The 25,989-nt window shown below is 44.7% G+C and overlaps 1 protein-coding gene across 5 annotated transcripts in view; it reads left to right on the top strand.

The window, feature by feature from the left end:
• The window catches only part of magi2a (membrane associated guanylate kinase, WW and PDZ domain containing 2a), a 223,455-nt gene that overhangs the window by 131,753 nt on the left and 65,713 nt on the right, over positions 1-25,989 (top strand). For all 5 annotated transcript variants that reach the window (XM_041963732.1, XM_041963731.1, XM_041963730.1 and 2 more), the window contains exons 3-6: positions 8,420-8,539; positions 13,814-14,029; positions 17,361-17,571; positions 22,423-22,502. In XM_041963732.1, coding sequence (XP_041819666.1) covers positions 8,420-8,539; positions 13,814-14,029; positions 17,361-17,571; positions 22,423-22,502 — 627 coding nt within the window. The remainder of the gene's footprint in view (positions 1-8,419; positions 8,540-13,813; positions 14,030-17,360; positions 17,572-22,422; positions 22,503-25,989) is intronic.

Here is a 25,989-nt window from a genome sequence, read left to right as displayed (position 1 = left end):
TGCAGCAGAGGGACGAATCCAGTCTGGTTGTTTCTTGAAGTCTGTCACCTCACTGTGGTCGTTATCCGTATTTCCTCATTACGCCGCTCAGAAGCCACACGCAACAATATTCAGATCTGCTGCGCAAAACTGATGAAAGACAAACAGTCCACGAACAGCTCCAGCTCGCTTTGCTCTGTGTGTGTGTGTGTAGTTAAACCAGAGGCAAGGAGACGGATTAATTAACACATTCATTTAAAGATGCTAAACAAGGTGCTTAACATCAACGTCAAACCAAATCTACAGCTATAGGACCAGGGGGAAAAAAGTTGTTTGTTGCTAAGTGCTAACGGTAAAAACAGAGATCTTGCCCTCAAAGATTCCTCGCTAAGACAGTTTTTTTTATTTTGAATAAGTAGCATTTCCTCTGTAATATTCCACACCGAGCTCAGTGCTGCTCAGAGGTCAGCAAGCCCCCGCTCACTCAGATGACCTAAAAACAGGAGTTTAAGCAGAACAGCAACAACCGTAAAAAGAGATTTCTAGCCATGTGGCTGCTTGTGACGGATACGGGTTAGCTTTGTTTCACGAGTACAGAGAGTTTACACATTACAGAAACAACCCTTTCAGGGTGGCATCAAAAGCAGTGAATTCACCTGTCAATCACAAGTCAAAGGCGACACCCAGGAAGGAGCAGTTTCCATATTTAGCAGGTGAGATAAAAGCGTTTGAACATGCACATTAAGATGATTATAGTGAAACAAGTCGACAGCCGTGCTAGCAGCTCTGTGGGGTCGTACTAAGGCACCGTCTTAGTTTAACGCGTTGGTGTGCTAGTGTTTGCTGATTGGCCAGCTGAGGCTGGTGGGAATGTAATCAGTTTGTTCATAAAGCGAAGTGTTGGACAAATTGACCTGATGATGACAATGCATGAAACGTTAAGGGATCATCACATTTCACCCTGAGGAGGGATGTGAATGTTTAAACAAATTCACTGGCAGTCCACCCAATCATTGTTCAGACCTTTAATTTAAACCTGCAAGCCGAAGTCTGTAGGATCCATCCTCTAGGGACCATGTTTCTGGTATTAAATTTCATGGCAGTCCACTCAGCAGTTGCTCAGATATCGACATCGCCATTCCCTGGAGCCACACCGCCAGCGTGACATTTCCAGGAGCTGATGTCAAGGCCGACACAATTAACAAATCCAGCTGCTTTGACCAGATTCAGGCTCTGAAAGCGACGGTGCCGTGTTTTACCAGACCTCAGGACAGGTCGACCTGACAGCCACTTCTCCTTCAGACTCACTTTCTGACACACAATTACCATTCAGCCTGTGAAAGTGCACTTTTAACCCTATTCCAACACGATGGGTCGCTGTTTAAAACGTAAATAAAAACAGAAAGCAGCCATTTGCGAACAACATTGTTCCTGAGTCTATGCACTAATCCTGTGCTCACAAAGTGGTGAACCTCGCTCCATCCTCGCTGTGAACCACTGAGCCTTTCCAGGATGCTCCTTTCATACCCAATCATGATGCTATCACCTGTTACCAAGCAACCTGTTTACCTGTGGAATGATCCAAACAGGTGTTTTTGGAGCGTTCCACATCTTTCCCAGTCTTTAGTTGCTCCTGTCCCAACGTGTTTGAAACGTGCTGCTGCATCAAATTGAGAATAAGCAGATATTTACAAAAATCAATGAAGCTGATGAGGTCAAACATTAATTATATTGACTTTGTGCTGTTTTCAGTTCAGTTTTTGTCAGAAAGGATTAGAAAATGATCACATTCTGTTCATGTTCCACACAGCGTCCCGACCTTTTTGGAATCAGGGTGGCACATCGTGTTTTTCCTTACCAGACGTTGTGTTCCTCATTGTCTGCCTCTCTGTCTAGACTTAGTAAAATAACATGACACCACATGTGCTACCATCCACAGCCAGCATCAGCAAATACATCGCAGACAAAAGTTTGTCTCACTTCTGATATTTTTCTTCTGTTTCCGCTGTTTTGCTATGTAACTGTATGGAAATGATTGCTTTGACTGGTCATGGTATAATCATTTCCTCAGGGTCTTTACACAGACTCTGACTCCCTGTCATGAATACACAGTACAGTCTCACTGTGTGTGATGCCTCAGGATATTCCCTGGATATGAATCCTTTGTTTCAAATAGAGGCCAATGTTTCCGCTTTCCAGAGATTGTCTGGGTCCCTGTTGAGCCTTTTCGTTTTGCCTACAGTTATCTCAGGTTCAAACTGCGCTCAGCTTATAGAGTCTTAACTGTGCAATGTGCAAATGTGAGCGCGAACATAGAGGTCATGCATTTAATTCAGCGTGTTTTATTAACGTGGGGATGGCTGTGAGCGATGTTAATGCATTCTGTAGGAGCACGAGTCCCGGTTTGAAACCGCTACAGGTGTTAGCTGTGACCCGGGGCGTCCGCTAATGGCGCTCAGCTGCACAAGTGAGAGTTGGACTTGTGGCCTGTACTTGCGGAGTCGAATCTGGCTGGAGGACGTGCTGGAGAACAGCAGGGTGGCCGTAGGCTACGAGAGCCTCAGCCCACACTACAACTTAAGCTCCGTCTCATCCGGTACCCATGCTGCCTCTCTTCAAACGTCCCCGTTTCCGTCTGGGTTTGCCTCTTACTCCTACTGCCGCGATCTCACAAGCCTTTATCGTCGCCGCCTGTCTGTGTTTTTGTGCCCCATCTCCGTCTTGTTTATTGACTTGCATCCCGAGAGGAGAAACAGTTCCCTTGAATATTTCCCGCAAGTGAAAAATGACCTGTTATTCACTCGTTTGCTATTCATTGTCATGATCTGTTTGCTGTCTTTGGAGACCGCTCGGAGCAGCAGCACAGTTGAAATTGGATGGATTTATACTTCTGTTTAATGCCGCGCGTCAGACGATGCCTCCAGTGTGGGAATTGATTTATGGTGCAACGTCGGAGTTCATCTGTTGATAGCGCCGCTTTGTGTCGCGCGTTACTCTGCCATGTTGTGCTTTAATTGCACTGTACTCCAGAGTGTCTGTCTTCACAGTCTTCTATTTACTGTGTCATCTGGAGCGACAGTGGGAAGGTCTGCCTTGTCTAGACAACTACTAAAAACCAAGCGATCGCCATGAAATCATTAATAGCTGAAGTAATCACACAAGAACAGAAACGGCAGAAGCATAATTGCAGTTTTGAGCTTTCAGTTTTACTTCAAATCAGCAGCAGATAGAGGTGACTGGGACACAGCAGCAACTTCTCTAAAGAGCAGCGTATCCTTTTATTTACTGTCATGAATTTCGTAAGGGAGATCGTTTGGCAGAAATGTAATATAATACTAATAGTTATGCAATTATTCATGTAAAATCACCTGAAAATAAGAAGTTTTTTGCATTCTTAGCAGCCACCATAGGTTTTCCTACACGCTCGGAGGGATTCATTTGGTTGCAGAGATGCCGCTAAATCCGACGCACTGGTCCTTTAAGATTTCCGCTCTGGCTGATTTGGCGACTCCTGCGGTAGTTCAGCCGCTTTCTTTCGCTGGATGTTCAGCCATGCAGGCATACTTGTTCTGACACAAATATGTTTCCTCTTCGAAATGCCCCAGACCAGCTGTTTTGCTCAGATGGATTATGTCATTCCCTGACATGTGTGCATGTCCACAAGTAACATGCAGTGTGTGCTTGAGATGGTTCTTCTATTCAGAAATGTCGCCCAGTATGATGATATTTCTTGTCGTTTGCATGTTATTTGAATCCAGCACGGGAATGGCGGACTCTGACAGAGTGAGGCAACCGTTGAGTGTGATATTTATATGTTCAGTGACTATAGCAGAATAAATACTGGTCTGATATGATGAAATCTTCAAAATTGTAGCTGTAGCTGAAGTTGTTTTCATGACTTCAAGAGCGTCGGGTGTCGGTGTGTGTTAATATTTGTCTCGCAGAGTCGAGGACCGTGGCACAGCTGGGATTGATTAGCTGTCATGTCCTGACACCTTTACCTGCTCCCAGTGATCTGAAAGTCAAACCAAAAGCTCCAAACTGCTAACACGCCTGTTTTTGGAGGAACTCCTCTCTGTTCTGAATATCAGTGGAGCTCCTGGTGTTTGATGATCATGTTTTACATTCTTTGATGTTTACATCAAAGAACCTTATGTCTGAGGTTACTGAGAGGATTATTAAGCGATTCTCCACTTTTCTTCCCCATGAACAATCTCCACTCACGTTGGAAATAAGTAAGAGTCTATCTTTTGAGATCTGCGTCTCATGCTTTATTTCACTCTCTCATACTGTCTCCCAACCGAACAGGAACCTGACAGATGGGAGGGATGTCTGTGCAAAAAAAAAATGACAATACTTATTTTTAGAGCGAGCTCCCCACACTCCAGAAATGGCCCAAATCCAGAGACACCTGAGGGGATTTGAGAATCCAAGCTCCCGTAGGCTGACAAAATGATGGACGCAGCATTTAAACTTCACAAGTTTTACAATTTTCTGTAATCAAGGCATCGTAAACAGTGATTATATACTGTACCCTCTTAAAGATCATAGCTGTTGCACTTCACAGAGGTTGCTGTATTTGGAGAATCGCTGATTTGCACCACAGGACCATGACCCATTTAGGAAGGACTGAAGTCGAGAGGCATTGTGGTTGCCTCCTTTTAGAAATTGTCACCCGAGAGAAGTCCCCACCAGAAGATGCAGCTAAATATAGTTCTGCAACATCAAAGGTCCTCTTTGAAATGTGTGAGTGTGTGTGTGTGTGTGCTGCTCAGTCAGTAGCTCTGCCTCTGAGGCAGGCTAATCTGACGGTACACAAGCCCCCATGCAGACAGACACAATCAGGAAACTCTCCACTGGAGGTGCGACACAAACGCACACACCCACATATCTCCTCACACACATACATGCACTTTACACAAGTCTTTTCCAGCAAATAACCGTGTTCCCTGCTGCTCATTTGCTCTTATAAGCTCTTACACATTACTCAGTCAGCAGGTTCCAGTTTGATGTTTCAGCTTCAAAGGTCGTCAACAGCAGATTTCCACTTGGAGGTCTGAAAAAGTGCGTCCAGGCTGCCACTTTGTTCCATGTGATAGCCATGTTTGACAACTTGATTGCTTGAGAAAGAAAATAACTATTCAGACAGAACCTTCTGTAAACACAAACCAGACTGCTGCAGTCTCCATCATACCAGCCGACTGTGGAGCCTTTTGTGGCTTTAGTTTCTCCATTTAAGGACCAATTAATCAGCATATTAACAAGACAGCCTCGAAAAGGCTTGGCGAGCAGCTTAATGGCCTCGTTTGGATTCATTTTCTATTCATTACATTGTTTGATGCTGCCTGGAGAAAGTTGAAACCGTTTCTGCGGACGAGGGTTTTGAGTGAAGATGTTTTGCTGTTCAAATGAAAAGGCTTCTTCAGTTCACTCGTGAATATAATAGTACAGATTGAACTTTCCTCAGATATGTTACCACCTGGAGATGTTTGACGTGAACCTTCTCAGACATACTTTGGATGGTGAACCGTGGTGGCTCAAAAAACACCAAAGAAAAAGATCCAGTTTCATGTAGTCCTCATGCCTCGTGAAGGATGATAATATGACGGCTGATGAAGACCCAGTGACCACATCCCTTTTTCTACTGGATTTTTGATCCAAGTGATTTTCATTCTGCTGGCTCTTAGCAGGGTCAGAACGCTCGCCGGACGGTCAAACAGCATCTGAAGCCTCATCCCAGCTTCTGCAGCAGCATTTGAAGATTTTTTAAATCTTTTTTGTATGGACAAATGAGTGCAACCCCACGAACGCTTCGGAGGAGAGAAGTGTCTGAAAGCAGTTTCAGCAATTGGCGCTTGTCATCGCTGTCTGTGACAGTAGTTTTTCATCCCGCTGTGGTGCTTTACTGTTCAGAACAGCTATTAACAGTTGTGTCTTCAGACGTGGCCGAACATCACATGGTATAAACTTGTTTGGTGTGAGCGTATCTCTTCAGAAGTGCTTGTCGGATGGCCGAACAGCTTCAGAAGCCCCTTCCTCCCGCAACTCGACGTCAGAATTAGGGGGCTGCTTCTGACAATTTCTATAACTTCGTGAATCGGACAGTCACGCCCACCTCATGCCATGGTTTGTCAACTGAGTGGAGGCAGGAAAGTAGCCAGGTTTCGTCACTTTTCATGTGATCATCCACCTGCAAGTGTGGTTGTTTGAAACAGCTGTGAAGTCTTCAGACATTTTTCACCATTGGAAAGATGCTCTTTTCGTAAAGCTGGGCTGTCGGCGCAGAAGTAAAAGGCAAATATATTCAAACAGACGTGACCAGAGAAAAAAGTCTGTGCTGTTCTGTTTTGCTCAAAAGGTATCAAAGCTCCAACTACCAGAATGCACTGCACTGCACCGCACCGGACCACATCGCTCCTGCTGGTGGGTGTCATACTGTAATTTGGGTGGCGCTTATTTTTGGTTCGTCCAGTTTCAAGGTCACATTCTCATATTCCTGCTAAACAGCACACTAAAATATGTTTCTGAACACATTTGAGACTGGAAATCAGAAATGCAGGAACAGAATCTTCATTCATATTTGATCAGCTCTGCCTTGTTTGACAGTTTGATGTGAGGTTCATGTTGTGAGCCATCCGACTTCTGTACTCTTTGTGCGTTTGGAGGCAGGCATAAAAAGAATGTGGAAGTACAGTCTGTAGTTTGAACAGTCCTATAGGCGGCAAATGAGCGGGGGGCTCTGGGTGCAGGCAACATGGAGGGAACATTGCTCATTTGCATATACTACTCACATCGTAATGACACAAAGTTGGTCCAAAATGAGCCGAGTTTCCCTTTAAGAGTTGCCATTTTGTCCCATAAGGTCTGAAGAACAGGTCATTTCTCTGCGTAATTGAAAGTTTGGACTGCCGCATGCTCCCGGCTCCCCCGGACCCATGACTGCACAGCGCCTCTCGCAGGCATCGTTCCAGCCTCGTGCAGCGATGCCGGAGCGATGTCAGGTGGCCTTTTAAAGTCAAATCACCCTGCACCACCTACCAGGGCTGATCAGTGGCTCCCCTGCTCACTTTAAAACACACAGATGGATACTTTATATGGCGTCGTGCGGGTGTAACAAGTGTGTTTTATGGGCTCCTCTTTTAGTGTGAACAACCCTTGCTCAGATGTGAAAACCCATTCAGCACCTCGAGGGTAGAGAGCCTGCGCGCTATCACAGCCGGGATCGGTTGTAACAGTCTAATTAGCACATGGTGGTGAGGAAGTGTTTAGGAAGTCGCTTGTACCTCAGTTTAACATCATAAATACTTTAACACACATTGTTTTTGCTCAAATCAAAGGACAATAAAAAAGTAACTCAGAGTGAAAGTTACTTTTCATTATAATGCTTTTAGGGTGTGCCAGTGCAAAATAATGAAAAAACAGCACTTGTGGGTGAAACTTTGTTGAAGTTGGCATCGCGTTAACGTCATTATCAGAACGTTACACATGCAAAATGAACACAGCTAACATTAGCTGGCTAACTGCAGTTTCAGCTGCAGTCTGTGTAGCTGACTTCGATGTGCTTGTGAAAGTTAGAAGGGTGGTTTTTAAAAGCGGAGGTGTTTTTTGGGGACGCTCAGAAAGCACTTCATCATCAAACTGCTGGCTTTTTTAGATTTTGGTATTAAAAGTGTGACCAGGCACCGTCCCTGGAAGCTGCCTCTTCTTCTGGGTTTTGCTCCGCCATCAGTGCATCGTGGTCAAAACACAGGCGGTGCTTCCCTTTCTTTGTGATCAGCAGTGGGGGAGCTCCTCGCACGCTCTCCACCCGCACCCAGTCCTTGCATTTAGAGCTGAATAGTTGCAATGAAGGCATAAATACCAAATCAGCAAAGTAAAAAATAAATTAGTGGCTCAAAAATATTCTCAACTAAAGAGTAGAAGTACACATAGAAAGAACTCATTCCTTAAAAAGCGACTTTTTAACTCACCTGTCACCTGTTACTACCCAGGCCCGGGGAAGCTGAGTTAAACTGCTGCTGTTACAGGGTTAAATATTATCATCACTCCTGTGTTGCCGTCAGCTGGCAGAAGTGCACCTCCCTGTCAGGGAGTCCTCGACATGCTGTCAGCTCCATGCAAATTGACTTGATTTCTCCTCTTGGTGTCCAAATTGCATCACTTAGCTCCTGAAATGGTACCTTGCCACTCCTCCCCCCTGAAAGCACACTGCTCAGATATTCAGCCTCAGCTGTGCAAGAAGGAAAAGGACAAAAAGGAATAAAGAGGGCACTTAATGAATAGAGCCGGGTCAGGGTCAGCGTGTTTCAGCTCTGGTATGTTCTGATCTCTTCTCAAACACTGACAAAGCCTCGCTCTTACTTAAATTCTCCTCTTATTCAGCGGTGATGAGGCGTTCAGAGCTCCAGCGGCTCTAACTCGTCTCGCTTATCTCCTGCAGGCACAACCAGGCAGCCCAAGGAAGGAGAAGTCCCAGGGGTGGATTATAATTTCGTGACCGTTGACCGGTTTATGGAATTGGAGAAAAGCGGAGCCCTTCTCGAGAGCGGAACATATGAAGGTAAGGCTTTAGTGAAGTCACGCTTGTGATTGCAGTCCGTCCTCTTTGTGATATTTCAGATTTTTTTTTTTCTTGGAGTTTATACTGCAATGTGGCACCCGTGGCATTCTCTCTCTGCGTGAGCGACAGCTGGTTGAATGAATGCTGAGACGGGCTCATCACTCCACGTCCACACGCTGCACACGCACTCGCAAGCGCGCTTCCATCCATCCATCTTTTGGCTTTGTGGAGACGACAGTATCATCAGTCATGTAGGACACTGAAAGGAATCCTCTGTAAATTCTGAATGAAGAGAAGCCAGCACACACACACACACACACACACACACATGCAGTACATGCAGTACCTTCATGTTGGCTGTCTCTTGGCTCAGTCCTTGAGCCTGAGCTGCAGTGGCTTTTCAGCTGCCTAATCAAAACAAACAGACACTATCTATCCTCTCTCTCCGGTGGTCAGGCAGGCCCGAGGCTTGGATTTTAAACCACTCGAAAAACGCAGCCCCTGGTCTGCCCGGGCCCCTCCGACTCTCTGGAGACCCTTGCTATTATGTAGATAACACATAGCAGCTAACTTTATTCTCTCCCCCCTGACTCCGGCCTCTGTCGGCCTGCCGCCGCTGCAGGATGGAGGAAAAATTGCAGATGGCCAATTTAACGGTCGGTTGCCAGAAGCGGTGTTAGATCCTGACGGCGATGTGAGCTGCCTTCCACAGGGAGAGGGAGATGGAGTTTCTTCTGCCTGGTCACGCGGCCGTCATTCTGCCTTTTATATATTTTAATAATTAACTGGCCAATTAGATGTGGAAGAAAGAGAGAAGGGATGGAATTTAAAAGGAAGGCTGTAGCGAGGATCACTGCAGCCTTCAGCAAAAAGACTGGGAAAGATGTGGAACGCTCCAAAAACACCTGTTTGGAACATTCCACAGGTAAACAGGTTGATTGGTAACAGGTGATAGTATCGTGATTGGGTATGAAAGAAGCATCCTGGAAAGGCTCAGTGGTTCACAGCGAGGATGGAGCGAGGTTCACCACTTTGAGAACACATGATTGGATAAAGGAGATTAATACATGTGCTCAGGAACACCTTGTGCAACTTTTATTCTTAACAAAGTTTTTTTGCAAATGATTGAATTATGTTTTTATTTATTTTTCCTGACGTTTTTTGGAATTGGGATTATACAATACCCATGAGCCTCAGCTGACATTCCTGTAGAAAGCCAGTTAGAACATTAGCTGTAGCAACAAATTTGACATTGACCCAACATCCAGTCATGTCAGTATGAGCTCGCTGTCAGGAGCACATGCAGGAGATTGTATTTAAAGCTTGCTGATGGGATGTTTTGTACCAGATCTCTATAGATTTGTATCCAGTGCACTTATATTATATTCACTCATTGCAGATATTGTACATTGATATCTGTTGGCCAATCAGCAGCAAGACATTTTAGTACCAAAATGTCAAAGACATGTTTGAGGTAACTGAGAAACAGTGTCTCCATTACAGAGTTAGCATGCACATTGGTAGCACGTTGGCATCATTAGTCATTATAAAGCACTTATTAAAGTGGCAGCATGAAGATTTCAGCCCTGGTTCATTCGGTAACACCTGTCATGACTGGTGTTAGCAACAAATGTGGTTTGATACTGCAGGTCACAGAATTCTGCAGGCAGCAATCAACAAACTGTTGTTGTATTTATAAAGTCAGGCAGTAATTTCTGCAGCTATGAGCTGATTTTATGCTGCACGCGGCATGAGTGTGCAGGCGGCAGGGCACAGTGAAACTGAGACGAGTTCCTTCTTGTTCCATTACTCCCATTACTCAAACTGAGCTGCAGTCAAAAGATGCAGAAAATGACTGTTGTCTTGTTCTGTGGACACGTTTTGATGAATGATAGCGATACGTGTAAATACACCATGTATTTCCTGCAAAGTCTTCATTATTAAAGTCCACTTATGTTCTGCCGGTTAAATGCTTTTAAAGTGACGCTGCAGCAGCAGGAAGTGTTTGACACCCAGTTCTTAATATTACAAATATATAAATATGCAGTACTTTCATTGGTGGGCTATAGGCTCAGTCACCATTGTGTTACCTCATTCAGTGAGAGTGACTTAACAGACATTTATTTAAATGAAAATCTTCAAGGTTATAACTTTAATGCCTTATTCTGCCTGGGCCATTAAGTTTTCCCCCAGTAACCTCCTAATTACTGCTTATTGATGCCAGACCAGAGTAAAGCATTAATAAGTGCTTTATAATGACTAATAAAAACCCAATATGCTACTAATATGCAGGCTGATAAGCAACTAGTTAATGGTGCATATGCGCACCTTAATAAAAAGCGTGCAAAACAACAGTTGATATATCTTTATCAGATTCTACATAAACTGCCAAATATTAAACAGCTGGTGTATTTAAACCTGCAGAGCTGCTGCAGCCTGCACAGTTTGTCCTGATATATGTTGTTTAGTACGAGTCCTCGGTTCTCGAGGTGGTGAGCGCAAAGTTAGCACAGCTGATCGAGCCCCAGTGGCCACGTTTTCAGAAATATACCAGGTTATACCAAATATATCAGAATTTTTTCTTTAATCTCAGTAATCTCAGCCTCACATATGTGAAAAGGTTTTTGACATCTGGAGCCCAGACCAGAGCCTTCAATTTGCTTCTGTATTGTAAAATGTAAAAACATCAAACCAAATTTGATGATCTTGGCTCTAAATGGTTGGAAGTCGTGATTTGAATCATGTTTGGGCATTTCTTTTGACCGCGTCGTCTCTCCAAGAATTAGTTTGGGGAATTTGTTAATAGAGGCTTTCATTTCTTTTCCTCAGTTTTATCAGCATGTAGGTGAGATCAGTGCGACTGTCAGATGTGACAGCAATCCCACCACTTACTCTAACTTCAAAGTGCGGGCTTCTGCGATGCTGCGGGTTATTTGAGTTTACACGGGGAGCACTTGGACCACTTTTTCTTTCTTCTTAGAGGCAAATCTTCAGCTCGTTAAGGCTGCAGGATTTATGTCTGTGGTTCAGGGCGTCTCATCCCAACAGTCCCGGTAATCTTTTTACAGCGACTTTGCTCCATTTTTCATCGCAGCCTTCATGTTTTCCAGAACGTGAACATGATGTTTCAATAGGTCTTTCCTGTGGGGACAGGAGGGGGACTCTGGCTATTCTTCCTGTTCCCAAAACTGTTGGAGTTGTTGGAGTTTGCTTCTAATGCTCGAGCCCAGTGAATTAGAATAATCTCCATGGATTTTCAAGCACATCGTCGTCTCACGTCTGATATTTCTGCCAGGGCCACTTGAGTGGAGCTGAAGCTGCTCTGGGCTAATCTAATACCAAACCTACTGAGAACTGCTGCAGACCTAAACTGTAGCTGATGTCCTGACCGATTCTGTGAAGACAAACTCTTCAACTTTCTTTCCTGCTCTCGGATTTAAAATAGCCTCAGAGGCGAGCAGTGTCTGATCTTCTCAAAGAAAAGAACATCCCTCAGACTTTGGACCAACATGAGTCGACATCTCACTTCAGCACCAGTTTCTCAAGCACAGAACCTTGCTATTGTTGTGTGAAAGCCTCCAAAATGTCAAGTTTAAAGTGACAGTCCAGCGTTCAGCTTGACAATAATCTATTTTGCAGTTATTTCGCTGGCTTTTGAAAATGTTTTGCAAGTCTGAGAGTTGCGGACCTTCCCGAAGCCACAGGGAAGCATGCAACCTTTTGATTTGAAGGGTCGGTCGGCCCTTAAAAAACACAATTCAACATCCGCCCCCATGCAGACAAAGTGAGTTTTATTTGTTTTGATGTATATCCGCAGCTGAGATTTTTTTGCTGCTGCCACAATACAAAAGACGGAATTCTGTTTGTTCTCATTAAAGCATCGAAAACTGACATTTAAAAAGCTCAAAACTTAAATGTCTTTCCAGCATTTTCTGCCGTGAGAAGAACATAGTTCACAAAAAGAAAATGTTCAGTGACCCTCAAAGTAAACATGAAGTTATGAGGTTTTAACAATGACTGATGGAGAGCTGCCGGAGGGAGGAGGCTGCTGTCAGCACGCAAACGGAAGGACAGTAAAATCTAAAATCAACACAGGCGAGGGGAAGGAGCTGTTGAGTCATAAATGAAAAACTGCAGCTTCCAGAGTCGGGGTTTTGGCTCTGACCAGAGAACGAAACTTGCAGATACGGTGATTATTCAGTCCGAGCCGTGCAGAAACACACAGCCATATGCCAGGAAAATCCATGCACGGCCTGATAAGTGATCTATGTGCAGAGGAGATGATGGAAGAACTCGGCAACAACAAATATCCACAAAAAACACCTCGTGTGTGCATGACAGAGTGTCTTTGTTTGCATTGCTCTGTGTGCATCAGCTGCCGTCAACAAGCTGGTGTTATTGAAGGCAGCTGGAGCTGGTGCACTGGTGTCACGAACATCCTCTGACCTACTGTTCCCACTTCCCTCGTCCTTGCTTCCTTTACTCTGTGGGCCTCCTGGCTGTATTTTTACTCTCCTGCTCTTATTTTTATTATTATGTGCATTGGATTTTTTCCTTTATCGAGAGTTCTTGCTGATGTGCTGATTTATTTCACTCTGTAGAAAAGAAAACAAGAGTCGACAGCTGTGCTAGCTGCTCTGCAAAGGTGTACGTTTGCACAACACAAGCATGCTAACACGCTCACAGTGACAATGCTAACATGCTAATGTGGAGAAGGTATTATTTACCAGTTCACCACCTTAGTTTAACCGGTTAGCATGCTAACATTGCTAATTAGCACTATAGTTGAAGTGTGGCTGAATGTCATTAGTTTTGCAGGCACTTTGAACAAATTTCAATTCTGATGAGGGATGCAAAGTGAAGGGGTCACCAAAATTATTTCAGCTATTCCTCTTGGGACCTGGAATATCCGTAGCAAATTTTATGGCAAGACACCAAATAGTTGTCAAAATATTTCACTCAAAACCAGAAGTCCTCACCCCCGCCGAAGTCTGTAAGTTTCTGTCCTCTGGAGACAGTGAAGATGCTTTTTAGGTTTTTGCCTGTGAACCACAATTGTCAACCTCATGGTGGCGCTAAAGAAAAAGCCAGAGCATCACCATCAAGTGATTCATCCTCTGGGGACCATTAATATCTGTGCAAACTTTCATTGCAATCTGTTCAGTAGTTGTTGAGATAGTCATCCATTGGGCCATGCAGCTAGCATGGAGCATTTAGCATATAACAACGACTTTGGTGTACGTTTATCACAGCTCTTCCTCCTCTTTGTTCCAGATAACTTCTACGGTACTCCGAAGCCTCCGGCCGAGCCCAGCGCTCTGCTGCTAAATGTAACGGACCAGCTGCTGCCGGGCGCCAGACCCACCTCCGAGGGCAAGAGGAAGCGTAACAAGTCTGTCAGCAACATGGAAAAAGCCAGCATCGAGCCCCCTGAGGAGGAGGAGGAGGAGAGACCCATCGTCAATGGCAACGGTGTTGCTGTCACCCCAGGTCAGCCCCGACAACGACCTCCACTGACGGAGAGGCAGAGGTCGCTTGAGCCCGCAGCCTCGTCATGACGGCTAGGTTTGAGGTCCTGCTCCAGGTCAGGCTCATGTGCAGGAGTCTCATTTAAGTCTTAGCAACGGGCTCTTCAAGAGTGGTTGCCTGGCAACAGAGACAGTAACAGATTGCTTTTACATGGATTTCTTGGAAAATGATTTTATGGCAGATTATCACTTTTAATTGGTTACACAAATATCCTAATGTGCAGTTTAATGACCTGTTAAGTAAACTGTGAATTATAATTCTTTCTGACAGTCAGTGATTACCTCTGCAGTCTAAACTGCTTCTGATTATTATCAGGACCACTTTAGTGAAAGAAAACTTTTCCTTCTGTATGCTGGATGTTATATTTGGCTGTATGGCTCTGTTGCAGGACCTCCCTGCCCTTCATGTGCATGTGGGAAGTCTAAAGCAGGGAGAGCAGCAGCAAAGACCCCCCCCACAGGGTACAGAACGACGCAGGCATAACAGACATGACGTTGATTAAGTCAGACACAGCATAAAAAGGAGGAGCTGGGGTGGAGGCGGGTTGCAAAGCGGCTTGCAGAAAGAAGCAGCAAAAGCAGGCAGGCTAGAGCGGCTCAAACTGGGCGCCCTGTATCAGATTTGCCAGTTGAATGCAAAGAAGGGAATCGGCTGAGCCGTCAGCTGACGTGGGCTGGCTTTGGGATCTGATGCCGTCTGCTGATGTCTTGGGATTGTGGGCTGAGTTTGACTTTGTGGCCCGCCTGAAGTAACACTCTGCTCCATTAGTGCTGTTGGTCTCTAGAACAGCCGTTCTCCCACCGGTGGGCCTCAGAGCGCTATCTAGTGGGCGGTGGAGGCAGAATTCACATTGATAAAAAACGTCAAATTAAAATGCATAATTTCACTAACCAGCTTGAATGTCACCACGTCAATGAGGACGCATCATCAGGTGGAGACAAACCGTTAGCCAGCTACGTTCCCTCGGACGCAGCGACACAAAATGGATCAGTTTTTTGAAAAAAGTGATGTGGGAGGCTGCAGCAGTAAAAGTGTGTGGAGGAAATGGACCCTGAATTCATTAAATTTGGATTCATGATGACAGGAAGTGATGCTAGGCTAGATGATAGAGTGACGGATGTGGTGAAATCCTGTCACAGCCCAGTTTATTTAGTGCTTTTATTTCCTCCTTTTTTTGTCATGTTATGCTTTTTTTTTCTCATTTATTTGGAAAGGTGGTCCACAGGCATTTTTTAACTATCAGAAGTTGGCCTTAAGGTCCAAAAGGTTGAGAACTGCTGCTCTAGAAAATGATCTGGTTCATTAGGCATCATTACCGAGCGCTGTCTCAGCACAGGTAGCCAGAGGGCACACACACACACTCACACACACACACACTCGCATATTGTTCTCCATTCAGCAGCGGCCTGCAGGCTCTTTTAGAAATCAACATAAAGTGTTTCCTCTCACTTGTGAATCAGCCCTGTCCAAAGCATTGTCACCCTCTTTGTAAACTCTGAAAATATGCAGAAGTGACATTTAGCGTAACAACACGACGAGGCCAAACCTCTCCAGCTGTTCTTATCCGTGAAATAACAGAGGAGGAAATTTATTTGCAGATATTCGCCTTCATCAGCAACACTCAGAATAAGGCACAAATTAGATATGCACACACTGCCAAACACACATACACACGCTTCCACACACAGAAAAGCCTTTGAATGCATCCCATGATCACATGATGAGTCCATCATAAAAGAGCCTTTATTAGTTTGATTTTTGTGATTCCAAATCCAAAACCATGCTTTGGTCCTGTGACTTTCTAAGCTGGTTTTATGGCCTCGGGACAGCCGAGTCTCTCAGAGCAGCACGAAAAGTCAGAGTGTTCGGCCGCTGATCCCGCTCACTGCCAGCACTTAGATATGATTGCTGTTTTTTAGCGATATGAGCAGCCTTTAAGGAAGTGTTAAAGGTGGAGTTTGGAGAAAGGAAGTTGGGTAAAAGGATGAGATTTTGGTTTCCCTACCACAAGGACCTCAAACAAGGTACGACTCTATTTCCTCAACATCCTGCTCAATATCTTAATATTTGCTGTGCAATAATTCAGATAATAAAACTTACTTACATGGCATCTTTCTAAATGCTTAACACCATGAGATAAAAAAAGATGAAATTAACTCAATTAAATGCAAGAAATGAGATAAACAAGATAAAACTGTAAATGTAGAGCTGACATATGAATATACTGCACAAGTTTATATTCATTTTGCAGCAGCAGATGAATTATGTCACAATAATAAACTTAAAAAAAGGTGTCATATACTGTATATAATATTTAGAAAGTGCTTTATAGCATAATTCCAAGATTTATTGTATATTAAAAAATAAAAAATGAATGTAAAAATGATTTAAAACAAGTATAAATTAAAAAAAAAAAAACGAAAAGGTTTTTAAACTTGCAGCCAAAAGAAGACAATGTTCTTCTCACGTTATTCCAAAGCTTCGCTGGCCCTGATGGCGAAGACACAGCTCCAGGATATCAGCTGATCACCGAGCTCACTGGTTCGTAAAGGGTTAAAGGTTTTATAATTGGAAAAATCCCACTGCACAGTCGTTATCTACGCTGACTGTAAGTGATGCAGACAGTGGATGTGCCGCTGCGAGCTCAGACCAAGTGCAGGGACAGGGAGCGCTTGTGACTGATGCCTATCGGCGGCGTGGAGATGCTCGATAACTGCGGGCTCTGGGCGGCGCGGCGAGCCGTGGCGGACGTTAAAGTGGGCCGCGGCGCTCCGCTCAGAGGCAGTTCTGTCAGTGCAGATGGACAGAGTGTGGGCTGACCAGGGGAGCTGAAGGGGAATCAATAGAGCACAGCAGGGTCTGTGATCTAAGCAGATAGCCACCTCGCTCTTTCCCTCCCGTAGATTATCTCTGGATCCACGGCGCTCGTTTGCCCCCCCGCTAACACATTCACACAATGCCACAACTCAAACTAGGGCATCACAGCCTCCTTCTCTCTCAATCTCTATTGTCTCTTCTGCTTTATTCATCTTTCTGTCTTGTTAACCTCAATCACTCCCTCTCTTGCCGTCACCTCGCTCCTCTCCTTCCCCTGAGTCACCTCTTCTCCTCACCTCTTTCTAATCATTCTTTCCTCTTTTCTTCTGTCTCCACTCTTAACCCCGACTCTCAATCAATCCCTCCTCCCTGCCTCCTACGTCTCCTTTTCCTCGCCTCACCTCCTCTTGTCTTTCACTCTCCTCCCGGAGCCATAATGTCGGGCCTGACTCATCCTGCCATGTTGTCACCTCAGAGTCGAGTGAACATGAGGACAAGAGCACAGACGCTTCGGGGGACATCGCGCCGCAGAGCAACCCGGCGGAGATCCCGGCCGAGGCGCCCAAAGACGACGGAGTGTCCCCGAAGGTCATGGTACCCAAGCCGGAGGAGAACGACGAGCTAGGGCCGCTGCCAGACAACTGGGAGATGGCGTACACCGAGAAAGGAGAGGTCTACTTCATAGAGTGAGTGCTACGATCACATCTAACCCTTATCCAGCTCTCTCTTTCCTTATGTCGCTGACAAAACCTGGATGCTTTGGTCACTCAGGTGTACGCAACAAATTGGTGGTAGGAAATATTCTAAAGACGTATTCTTTCATCGTCATGGCCACTTTAATTACACAGGCAGCAGAACAAGCTGTAGAAAGGTTTATATAGCGAACGTTTAGTATTCATGTGAAGCTGTGTTTCTGACACCTGATGAATGTTTCCAATAGTCATGTAGTTATCGAACTTCTATCCAACTCTTGATGGAAATATGTGCCTGCGAAATGTTCCACCATGTTCACTTTGCTTTGTCAGGCAGAGCTTTGTTAAAAACAGCTGCACCTGGAACCAATGCAGTGAGAGTGAAACCAAACGATAAAGCTGCGCGGTTCGAAACCAAAGCAATGAAATGCCGAAATGCTCCTTAAAGCAGGGGGAAACTTCAGTGGGGTCCGTCACTAAAAGCAACACCTTTCATGTCACCTGTTGTTAACGTACAAATATTGATTAGTGCAGCTTTAAAGTAGTAAAAACGACTTTAAGTGGTGCAAAGCAACAAAACAAAAAGGATTTGTGCCAACAGTGACAAGCATCTCCCATTAAAATAAGCTACATTGCAGCATTAATACTGATTAAAGAGGAGTGAGGATGAAATCCAGCCTTATATTTGATTATTTAAAGGTGCTCTGTGGAGTTTTATCAGCATCTTTGAGGTCGAACAAATATGTCGAGTGCATTTCGTTCCTCGTAAAGCCAACTTTTTGCACATTAGAGACGTATGAATGTGGAATGTGCATCAACCGCCTGGCGCAGGAAAGGACCTGTCAGGAAATCCACAGGGAACCTTTAAAAGGAACATGTCTCGCTCTTTGTCTAACTGCGCTCAGGAGGCTGGTTTCTAACAGAAGAGCGCCAACACGTAAACGGTACATGCGATCATTTTCAGAACAAGCCTCATGAATGCTCGCTGCAGCATCCAGCGAGTCTGTATTTTCATTCTCCTCTAACAAAATTAAATTGAGCCTGAATGACTAGATTAAAGCTAGGTAGCATCTAAATTTACTTCTGTGTATTCCCCCCAGAAACACACATACACACACACCGACCGTAATTGATGCCTGGTGGTTTAATGAGATTTAGAGGTCCCCAGAAATACCTTGCTACACAGAACTCTGTTATACAAGCTCTAAAGTTTAATTCATTGGAGTTGTTAGCTTTTTACAGCTGCAGTAAAACCACAGAGGTTGAGTCTCTCTCACACCAGATTAATGGAGGCGCTGTGTGTTTTTGGAGTGCTGGTGAGGGACTTGTATGTGCACGCATGTGGACATGGGTTCATGTATAGCCCCAGCTAATGGAGCCATAACAGGATATTATTCTGCCATTACAAAAGCTTTTATTGCGTCGATAGATCATTTCAGTCATTAGGCTAAATTTCTCCACAGCGTTGATTGAATTGCAGCACGCTTGAACGCATCATAAACTGCTGGAAGCTGCACAGCAACACCAGACTGAGAGACGAGACACAGTTGTCATCCGGCCAGGCACATGTTGCCTCTTCGTGTCTGCAGAAGCAGACTTTGCGTTCCCTCCACTGCAGACGACTCGGCCTGCGTCTCCTCCCCGACACAGAGAAACCTCACGCTGCCACATCCATCAAGCACATTACACAGCTAATGCAGTTAGCCCGCTGAATTTATAGCTTCAAGTTTAGTTTTTTTTTTTTGTCTGGGTGCATGTGATGCCGTGCCAAAGAGATAGCGGCTGCCAAGAGGATGCTTCCCTTTGATTGGCCTCCATACGAGATCAATTCGTTTACCTGCAGCCCTTGAAGTGAGGCAGCAGAGTGGAGGAGGGGTGGAGGTGGAAGGAAAAGTGATAGTGACTGAAAATAGTAAAGACAGTGTTGAGCTTTTGAAATGTAATATATTATATATTAGCACTCCCTTTTATATAAAAGTAATATGTTACTTTACTCAATTGCTGTCTATGTAGAGTAATGCGTTACTGGTTACATTACTTTTGCAGCTACGTTATATGTGGCTGTATTATCACAGTTGTGTTATGGTTTGTAATTGGCATTAGCTGGTCTCTATGGCAACATTAGCTTACCCTCTGAGTTTTGCTGGCAAGCTTTATCGGACTCCCTCACTTGTCTCATGCAACAGATGAGCTCTCGCTTTAATCCGTGCAGCTGTCTGCAGCGGCTCCCTGCAGGCTCGTGTTTCAGCTGCGTCATAACTGCGAACTGAAGTTTTCATTTACGCTTCAAGTTTGATTTTTCAGCAACATGCACGTAAACGCAAGGTTGAGGCCGAACAAAAAAAGCAGATTTCTAACAGGGAAGGGAGCATAAGCTGCGCCATGGTTTCCTTGCTCCAAACCCCGTCCGGACAGTCAGGGTGGGAGCATGACACCATTCATAGAACATACCTGCTGCTGTGAGAGAGCAGGGACGATAATTACACACTGTAAAAAGTCCCAAAACGTCCCAAAAACTCATACAAATCTGTTAGAAGGGAGCCTAACACATGGCAGCTTGCAGTGATGACTGTGCGTAACGTGCCCAGAGCTGGCAGTGTGTCGCCGGTCATCAAGCACGTTTAATACTGAATGAGTGAGAGACTCCATGCTGATAGAAGCCCGTGATGACACATGTCCTCCACAGCCATCCCTCTGAGGACAGCTCAGGCGAGGCTCTGAGGCCTGAACAGCAGGCGGGCGTCCTCCCCTGCTGCAGATACCTGTGTGAGAGCTCCACACAGCCAGTGAGCCAAACACTGCGTTCGTCAGAGGCTTCCCCTGGAATAAGCTCTTTATTATCTGAACACTTGTTCCTTCAAGGGCCTTTCATTTGCCTAATGGCTTTTGATTTTTCTCCTTTTATTAAAGGATTTTATTAGGTTTCGTGATTGATATGAGCGATGCCTCTCTGCCGTTTGTTTGTCATGATAATAAAGATGCTTTGTGAATAAGGGAACCCAGAAAGTAGTTCCAGCGTCCCGGCTAAATAAATATGTTTATCTACTTTTTGGAACTGAGAACAGAGCAGCCTCACACACACACACACATGCACACACACATACACACCTATAGCCCACATTTCCCATCATGCCACGCTGGACTGTCCAAGTGTGTGTTCAGAACATGGTGGTTTATGTTGATAATTGTCAGTTTTGTGCTGGTTTGTGGTTTTAGTGTGACGTGTACATTTCTCAACCACAGCTGGATTTAGTGAGTGGATTGTGTATCGTTACTGCGTTGACATCGCTGAGAGCACAAGAGTTAAGTGCATAAGGGGGAGAGGGGAGGTTTGAGGGGAGAGGAGACAACAGAATGAGGCTGATGGAAAGGAATCAGAAGGAAACACACTTTACCTTGAACTGCACTTTATTTTGGCTCTGTGCTCGACAGGACCTCAAGAGTAGAGCTGGCTCTTTGTTTTACGTTCTTCTGTTGTTCCACCACTTTGATCCAGACCGAAATATCTAAACTATTCCTGTAGCGCCATCAACAGGTCAAAGTTTTCTCTTATCCACCAACATTTTCAGGCCAAGCTAAGATGGCGGCATGGCAAACATACCTGCTTATCATCAGAATAATTAAAAAGTTAGCATGTTTGTTAGCAGGCTAAAGTTAGCATTACATTAAATTGAATTTTTTCGTGATTTTTTTAATATTCTAAAAAGTTCTTAAAGCTGCATTAATCAATATTTTTGTATTAGCAATGAATAAATGACTACATGTAATATGAAAGGTGTCAGTTAGAGAATTAGAACCCAGCTCTACATCTTTTTAGCCTCTTCTAGCTCATTGTTTTGGTTTTGCAGCCTGCAGGTAATGCTCACATCACCCTCGTTTCCAGCGACAGCAGACAGCTGTTTTCACCTAAAAAAACCCCCTCTGATAAACCAACTGTGTGCTACCTGCCCAGCAACAAATGGCAGACAAAGTTAGAAACTAGCTGGTGTAGAAATGTGAAGATCCACTGCTGCTGGAGACCAAAACAGAGCTAAAAAGAAGAGTAAATACTGGACTTACATCTCGAATGAAAGTTAACGCTGCTTCATGTCTGCTGGAGGAACAGCCATGACAACTTAATAAAGTGATAATGTGTGAGTTTCCAGCTTGTTCTGCTTTCAACCACCAGAATTTGCACTGCTTTTATTCACTTTTATGACTTCTGTGGTCATTCCCGTCTCGTGATCCGTGTCGTTCCGCCTTCTTGCAAGTGCTGAGAAGAACAAAGATACAAGGAGGCCTCTTCTCTGCATCCTCTCCCTTCATCTTCCCACCTCGTCTTTGTTTTGTTTTTTTTACTGTAGACACTTTGTGTGTGCCTCCCCTGCCCTCCCCCTCCCTACTGTCACCATGAAGGGAGGCCATTGTGGCCTCCGAGCTTCAGACGAGCTGTGGAGATGCGTCGAGTTTCCCTGGCACACCATCATATCTGATCTAGATCCAGCTCTCTGCCCGAGGCTCTGGATGAATCTGCCAACCCCACAGCTGTTCCCCTCCATCACTCCCTCAGTCACCCCTCTATCCCTTTCTGCCCCTTCTCCTCCCCTCCTCCTCTGCCTGCTAAGTAAGCACATTAAAAGTATTGATTGCCATTTTGTTAACCTAAAGCTTTTTCTCCCCTCCTTCCTTCTCTCTCGTCACCTTCTTCGAAGCAGGCGTGCGAGAGAGTCTCATCTTTCCTCCGTGAAATGATTCTCCGGCTGAATTAAGAATCCACCAACCTCCTTCTCTCTTTCTGCCAAGTCTCCTCTCTCTCGCCATCTATCACACTCCCGCTCACTCTCTCTCCCTGTCGTCTCTTCACAGCCACAACACCAAGACAACATCGTGGCTGGACCCGAGGCTAGCCAAGAAGGCGAAGCCGCCCGAGGAATGCAAAGAGGATGGTGAGTGCTGCATCTCTGTCTTCCATCTTCCCTCTGATTTTCCTCATATTCATTCATTTTAATTACATAACTTCCCCACAGCATTAATTTTACAAGGTTCAGACCTTGCCTGTTGATCTGACGGTAGCGATTTCATCTGAGGCGTCCGTTCGTGGAAGGAGCATTTGCTGGTTTTTGTGGACCGGCGCAGGATTTTTTACATTTTTTTGGGAGTTATATGCTGTTTGTGTGTGTGTGTGTGTGTGTGTGTGTGTGTGTGTGTGTGTGTGTGCGTGTGTGTGTGAACCCCCAGTGGCTGTGGATAGGAAGCCCTGTGATATGTGTGTTTAAAGCCCAGGTCCAGAGAGACTGGAGGTTACAGAGACTTCTTTATTCTCAACTGAGAGAGATGTGGAGTGTCCTTCACCCGCCCACACACACACACACACACACCAAAAAGCAAGGAAAAGGATGAATGTCAATGCAGCAAGCGTTTATGGGCGAGCGTACATATATACGAGTGTGTCATCTATCTCCCTTTCGCCCTCACCTTCCCTCCCCTCTTCCCCATTCGTCTTTTCTCTCTGTGTGCAACCGGGAGGAGATTTATCGGCCGAGTTATAGACAGGGAGGTCGCGGATTTGGAGATGGACAGAGACAACGAATGAGAGATGACAGTTGCTTTTTTGAGTGTGTGTGTGTGTGAGAGAGAGTGATTTGGTGTATGTTCGCGGCGGGAGGGTGTTTGTGTGCATGTTCGGATTGAGTTTCTCTAAAAATACATCTGGCACTCACACGCTGACAGAGAGACAGACAAACAAGTGTAGAGTCGAGCAGTGTTTGCTAAATGTTCTTCCTCCTCTGACCTGCCAGTAGTGCCGGACGTTAGGACAGTGTGGTGAGTAGGGCTGCAACAAATCATTGTTTTACTTCCATTTGTTGTTTAGTCCATGAAATGTGACAAAATAGTGAAAGATGTCCATCACAAGTTCCCAAAGGCAGTCCCATCAAACTGCTTATTTAGTCTCACCAACAACCACAAAGCCAAAAAGAGTCAGTTTCTAATGATTTAAAACAAAATCAGTCCACCACTGTGGTCCACACTGAAACATCTCCACACCTACTGGATGGTTTATGTCTTTAAATTTCGTTTTAATGATTCCAAGATAATGAATCCTAACGACTTGACAGCATTCGTGTTTTTGAGTGAACTGTCTCTGTTGAAGGGATGGCCATGAAATTTGGTACAGACTCGGATGTTCCCCTCAGCAACATTTATTATAAAAACTCACTTAGCTCCTTTAGCACATGAGCAAACTCCTTCAAAACGAATGACATTCCCATCAGCCTCAGCTGCACTTTGTGTTTAGTGCTAAATAGGAACCATTAGCATGCTAACACACCAAATGAAGATGCAAACAGTGTGAACATCATACCTGCAAAACATTAGCATGCTAGCATTGTCAATTGTGAGCATGTTAGCACACTGAGCTTAGCATTCATCTTAAAGTACCACCATGCTAAACACAGCCTCTCAGAGATTAGCATGACTGTGCTCGTAGCGCTGTTGTTTAAAACATTGTTGGAGATTAGTTTTATCTAACTGACCGATCAATGGCGAGCGGCAGAAAGTTCAGCAGTTCTAACATCTAAAGTGTAAATTACAGTGCTTTAGAGCGCCGGTTCCCAGCCCGGCGGTCCTGATCCTTAATCAGGGTCACCAAAGCTTCACACCTTGATTTCCAATGAAGTAAAAGATTTTTCAGATATAACTGTGACAGGTTAAGCTCACAGTGAACTCACCTGAACAGCAGCTACACTCACATAACCTTAATTTTCTGCTAAACAGCCTCGTCCTGCTCGAGACAAGTACACAGTTTAAACATCCAAAGAGATATTAGATCAATGGCCAAGAGTCAGGGAGAAGAAAACACTGAATTTGTCAAAAAAGAAGTCTATTGAATGTGTATGATTGTTAAAGATAAAGAAAGTAAATAATAATACAGACAGAGAATTGTATAAAAAGTCATAAAAATGTCAGGAAAACTCATCTCTGATATTCAAGTGACATAATTTATCCAAATAGCTCCTTTTACACAAACTTCTGCAGTTATTGTGTTCCCTGTTTGGATTAATTGTACAGTTTATCAGCTGTTCTGTTACGTGTTGAATATAATATGAAATAGCAGTAAAATACATCACTCAGTTTACTCAATGATAGAAGAGGGGTCCCTTAAGGAAAAAGGTTTGGAGCCACTGCTTTAAAAGACGGCTTCCCTGATTATATCTGACTCCTGTAGACGTCTGCTACCTTGAGCAGGACAAAATAAATGTTACGCGGTATTTGCAGATACTGTTTGACTGCAGCACGATGGAGTGGCAGAAGGAGAAATGGTACCTGGTGTGAAAACATCTGCGCCGTGTGCGGTGGCATTAAACACAGAGGCCGCTTCCTGTCGACACGATCCTGCATTTTGTTCCGAAGACTTCCTGTGCAGTCGCTGAATCTCGCCTCTCCCTCTCAATCTTTCGACAGAAAAGGGAGAAAGATCCCCGAGATGATGAAATGACACAGAAACAGAGACAGAGGCGCCTCTGAGGAATTAGTCACAATGCGATTGCGCTTTTATCTCCGGCGCTTCAATCCCATTTGTCCACCAAGGACGCTCCACAAGAGAAGTGCTGATATTTATGAGGATTGTTATTGATCTGGTTGGGCGACTAATCCAATTAGTCCCAGCTGAAGGGAATCCAGTGCCGAATGCTGGCTGCAGGTCCAGTGAGTAGACACACATTACGATTGTTGGGCCGATAGATCGGTATAATTTGAGAGTCATGACTTCTTCGCCAACATTGGGCCGAGTCAATCACATTCTGGGTCACCTGGTGTTGACAGCCTGGAAATAAAATCATTCAGTGGTGTTTTAGGGTTTTAATAACTGCATTGAACTGATGCTTTGCCTGCAAACTGCAGCAAAAATAAACATAAAACATGTTTAGCCTTGCTGGCGTGGCTCTAGAGATGATCCAGACTGAAATATCTCATCGACATGTGACTGTGATGTTTGTTACACACGTTCATGCTCCCAACCAGATGAACTGTGAGACCTTTGGTCAAGTCTTAACTCTCCGTTTAGCTCCAACGTTGCATTAAAGTTCTATTTTGTAAATTACGAAATACCTGCAAGATTTTTTTTGTCAATTACCTCAGTTGCTGTTTGTGTTTAGTGCTAATTAGCAAATGCTAGCATGCTAGCATGCTAAACTAAGACGGAGAACATGGTAAACATTGCACCTAATACAATAAGAATGTTAGCATTGCTGTTGTGAGCATGTTAGCATTTAGCTCAAAGCACCACAGTGTTGTCTCATAGAGGTGCTGGCATGGTTGTAGGTCGTAGGTGTGGAGGAATCGTGGTCTACCTGTCAGTCCTCTGCATTTACTCAGCTGCTCAGTCACTGTCAGGTCTGAAAGATCCGGGTGTCCTCAGTTTGAGGGGTTTGTGTA

Source organism: Chelmon rostratus, chromosome 22, assembly GCF_017976325.1.
Source record: "Chelmon rostratus isolate fCheRos1 chromosome 22, fCheRos1.pri, whole genome shotgun sequence".
Taxonomy (NCBI): domain Eukaryota; kingdom Metazoa; phylum Chordata; class Actinopteri; order Chaetodontiformes; family Chaetodontidae; genus Chelmon; species Chelmon rostratus.
This window is presented reverse-complemented; position numbering and strand designations above follow the sequence as displayed.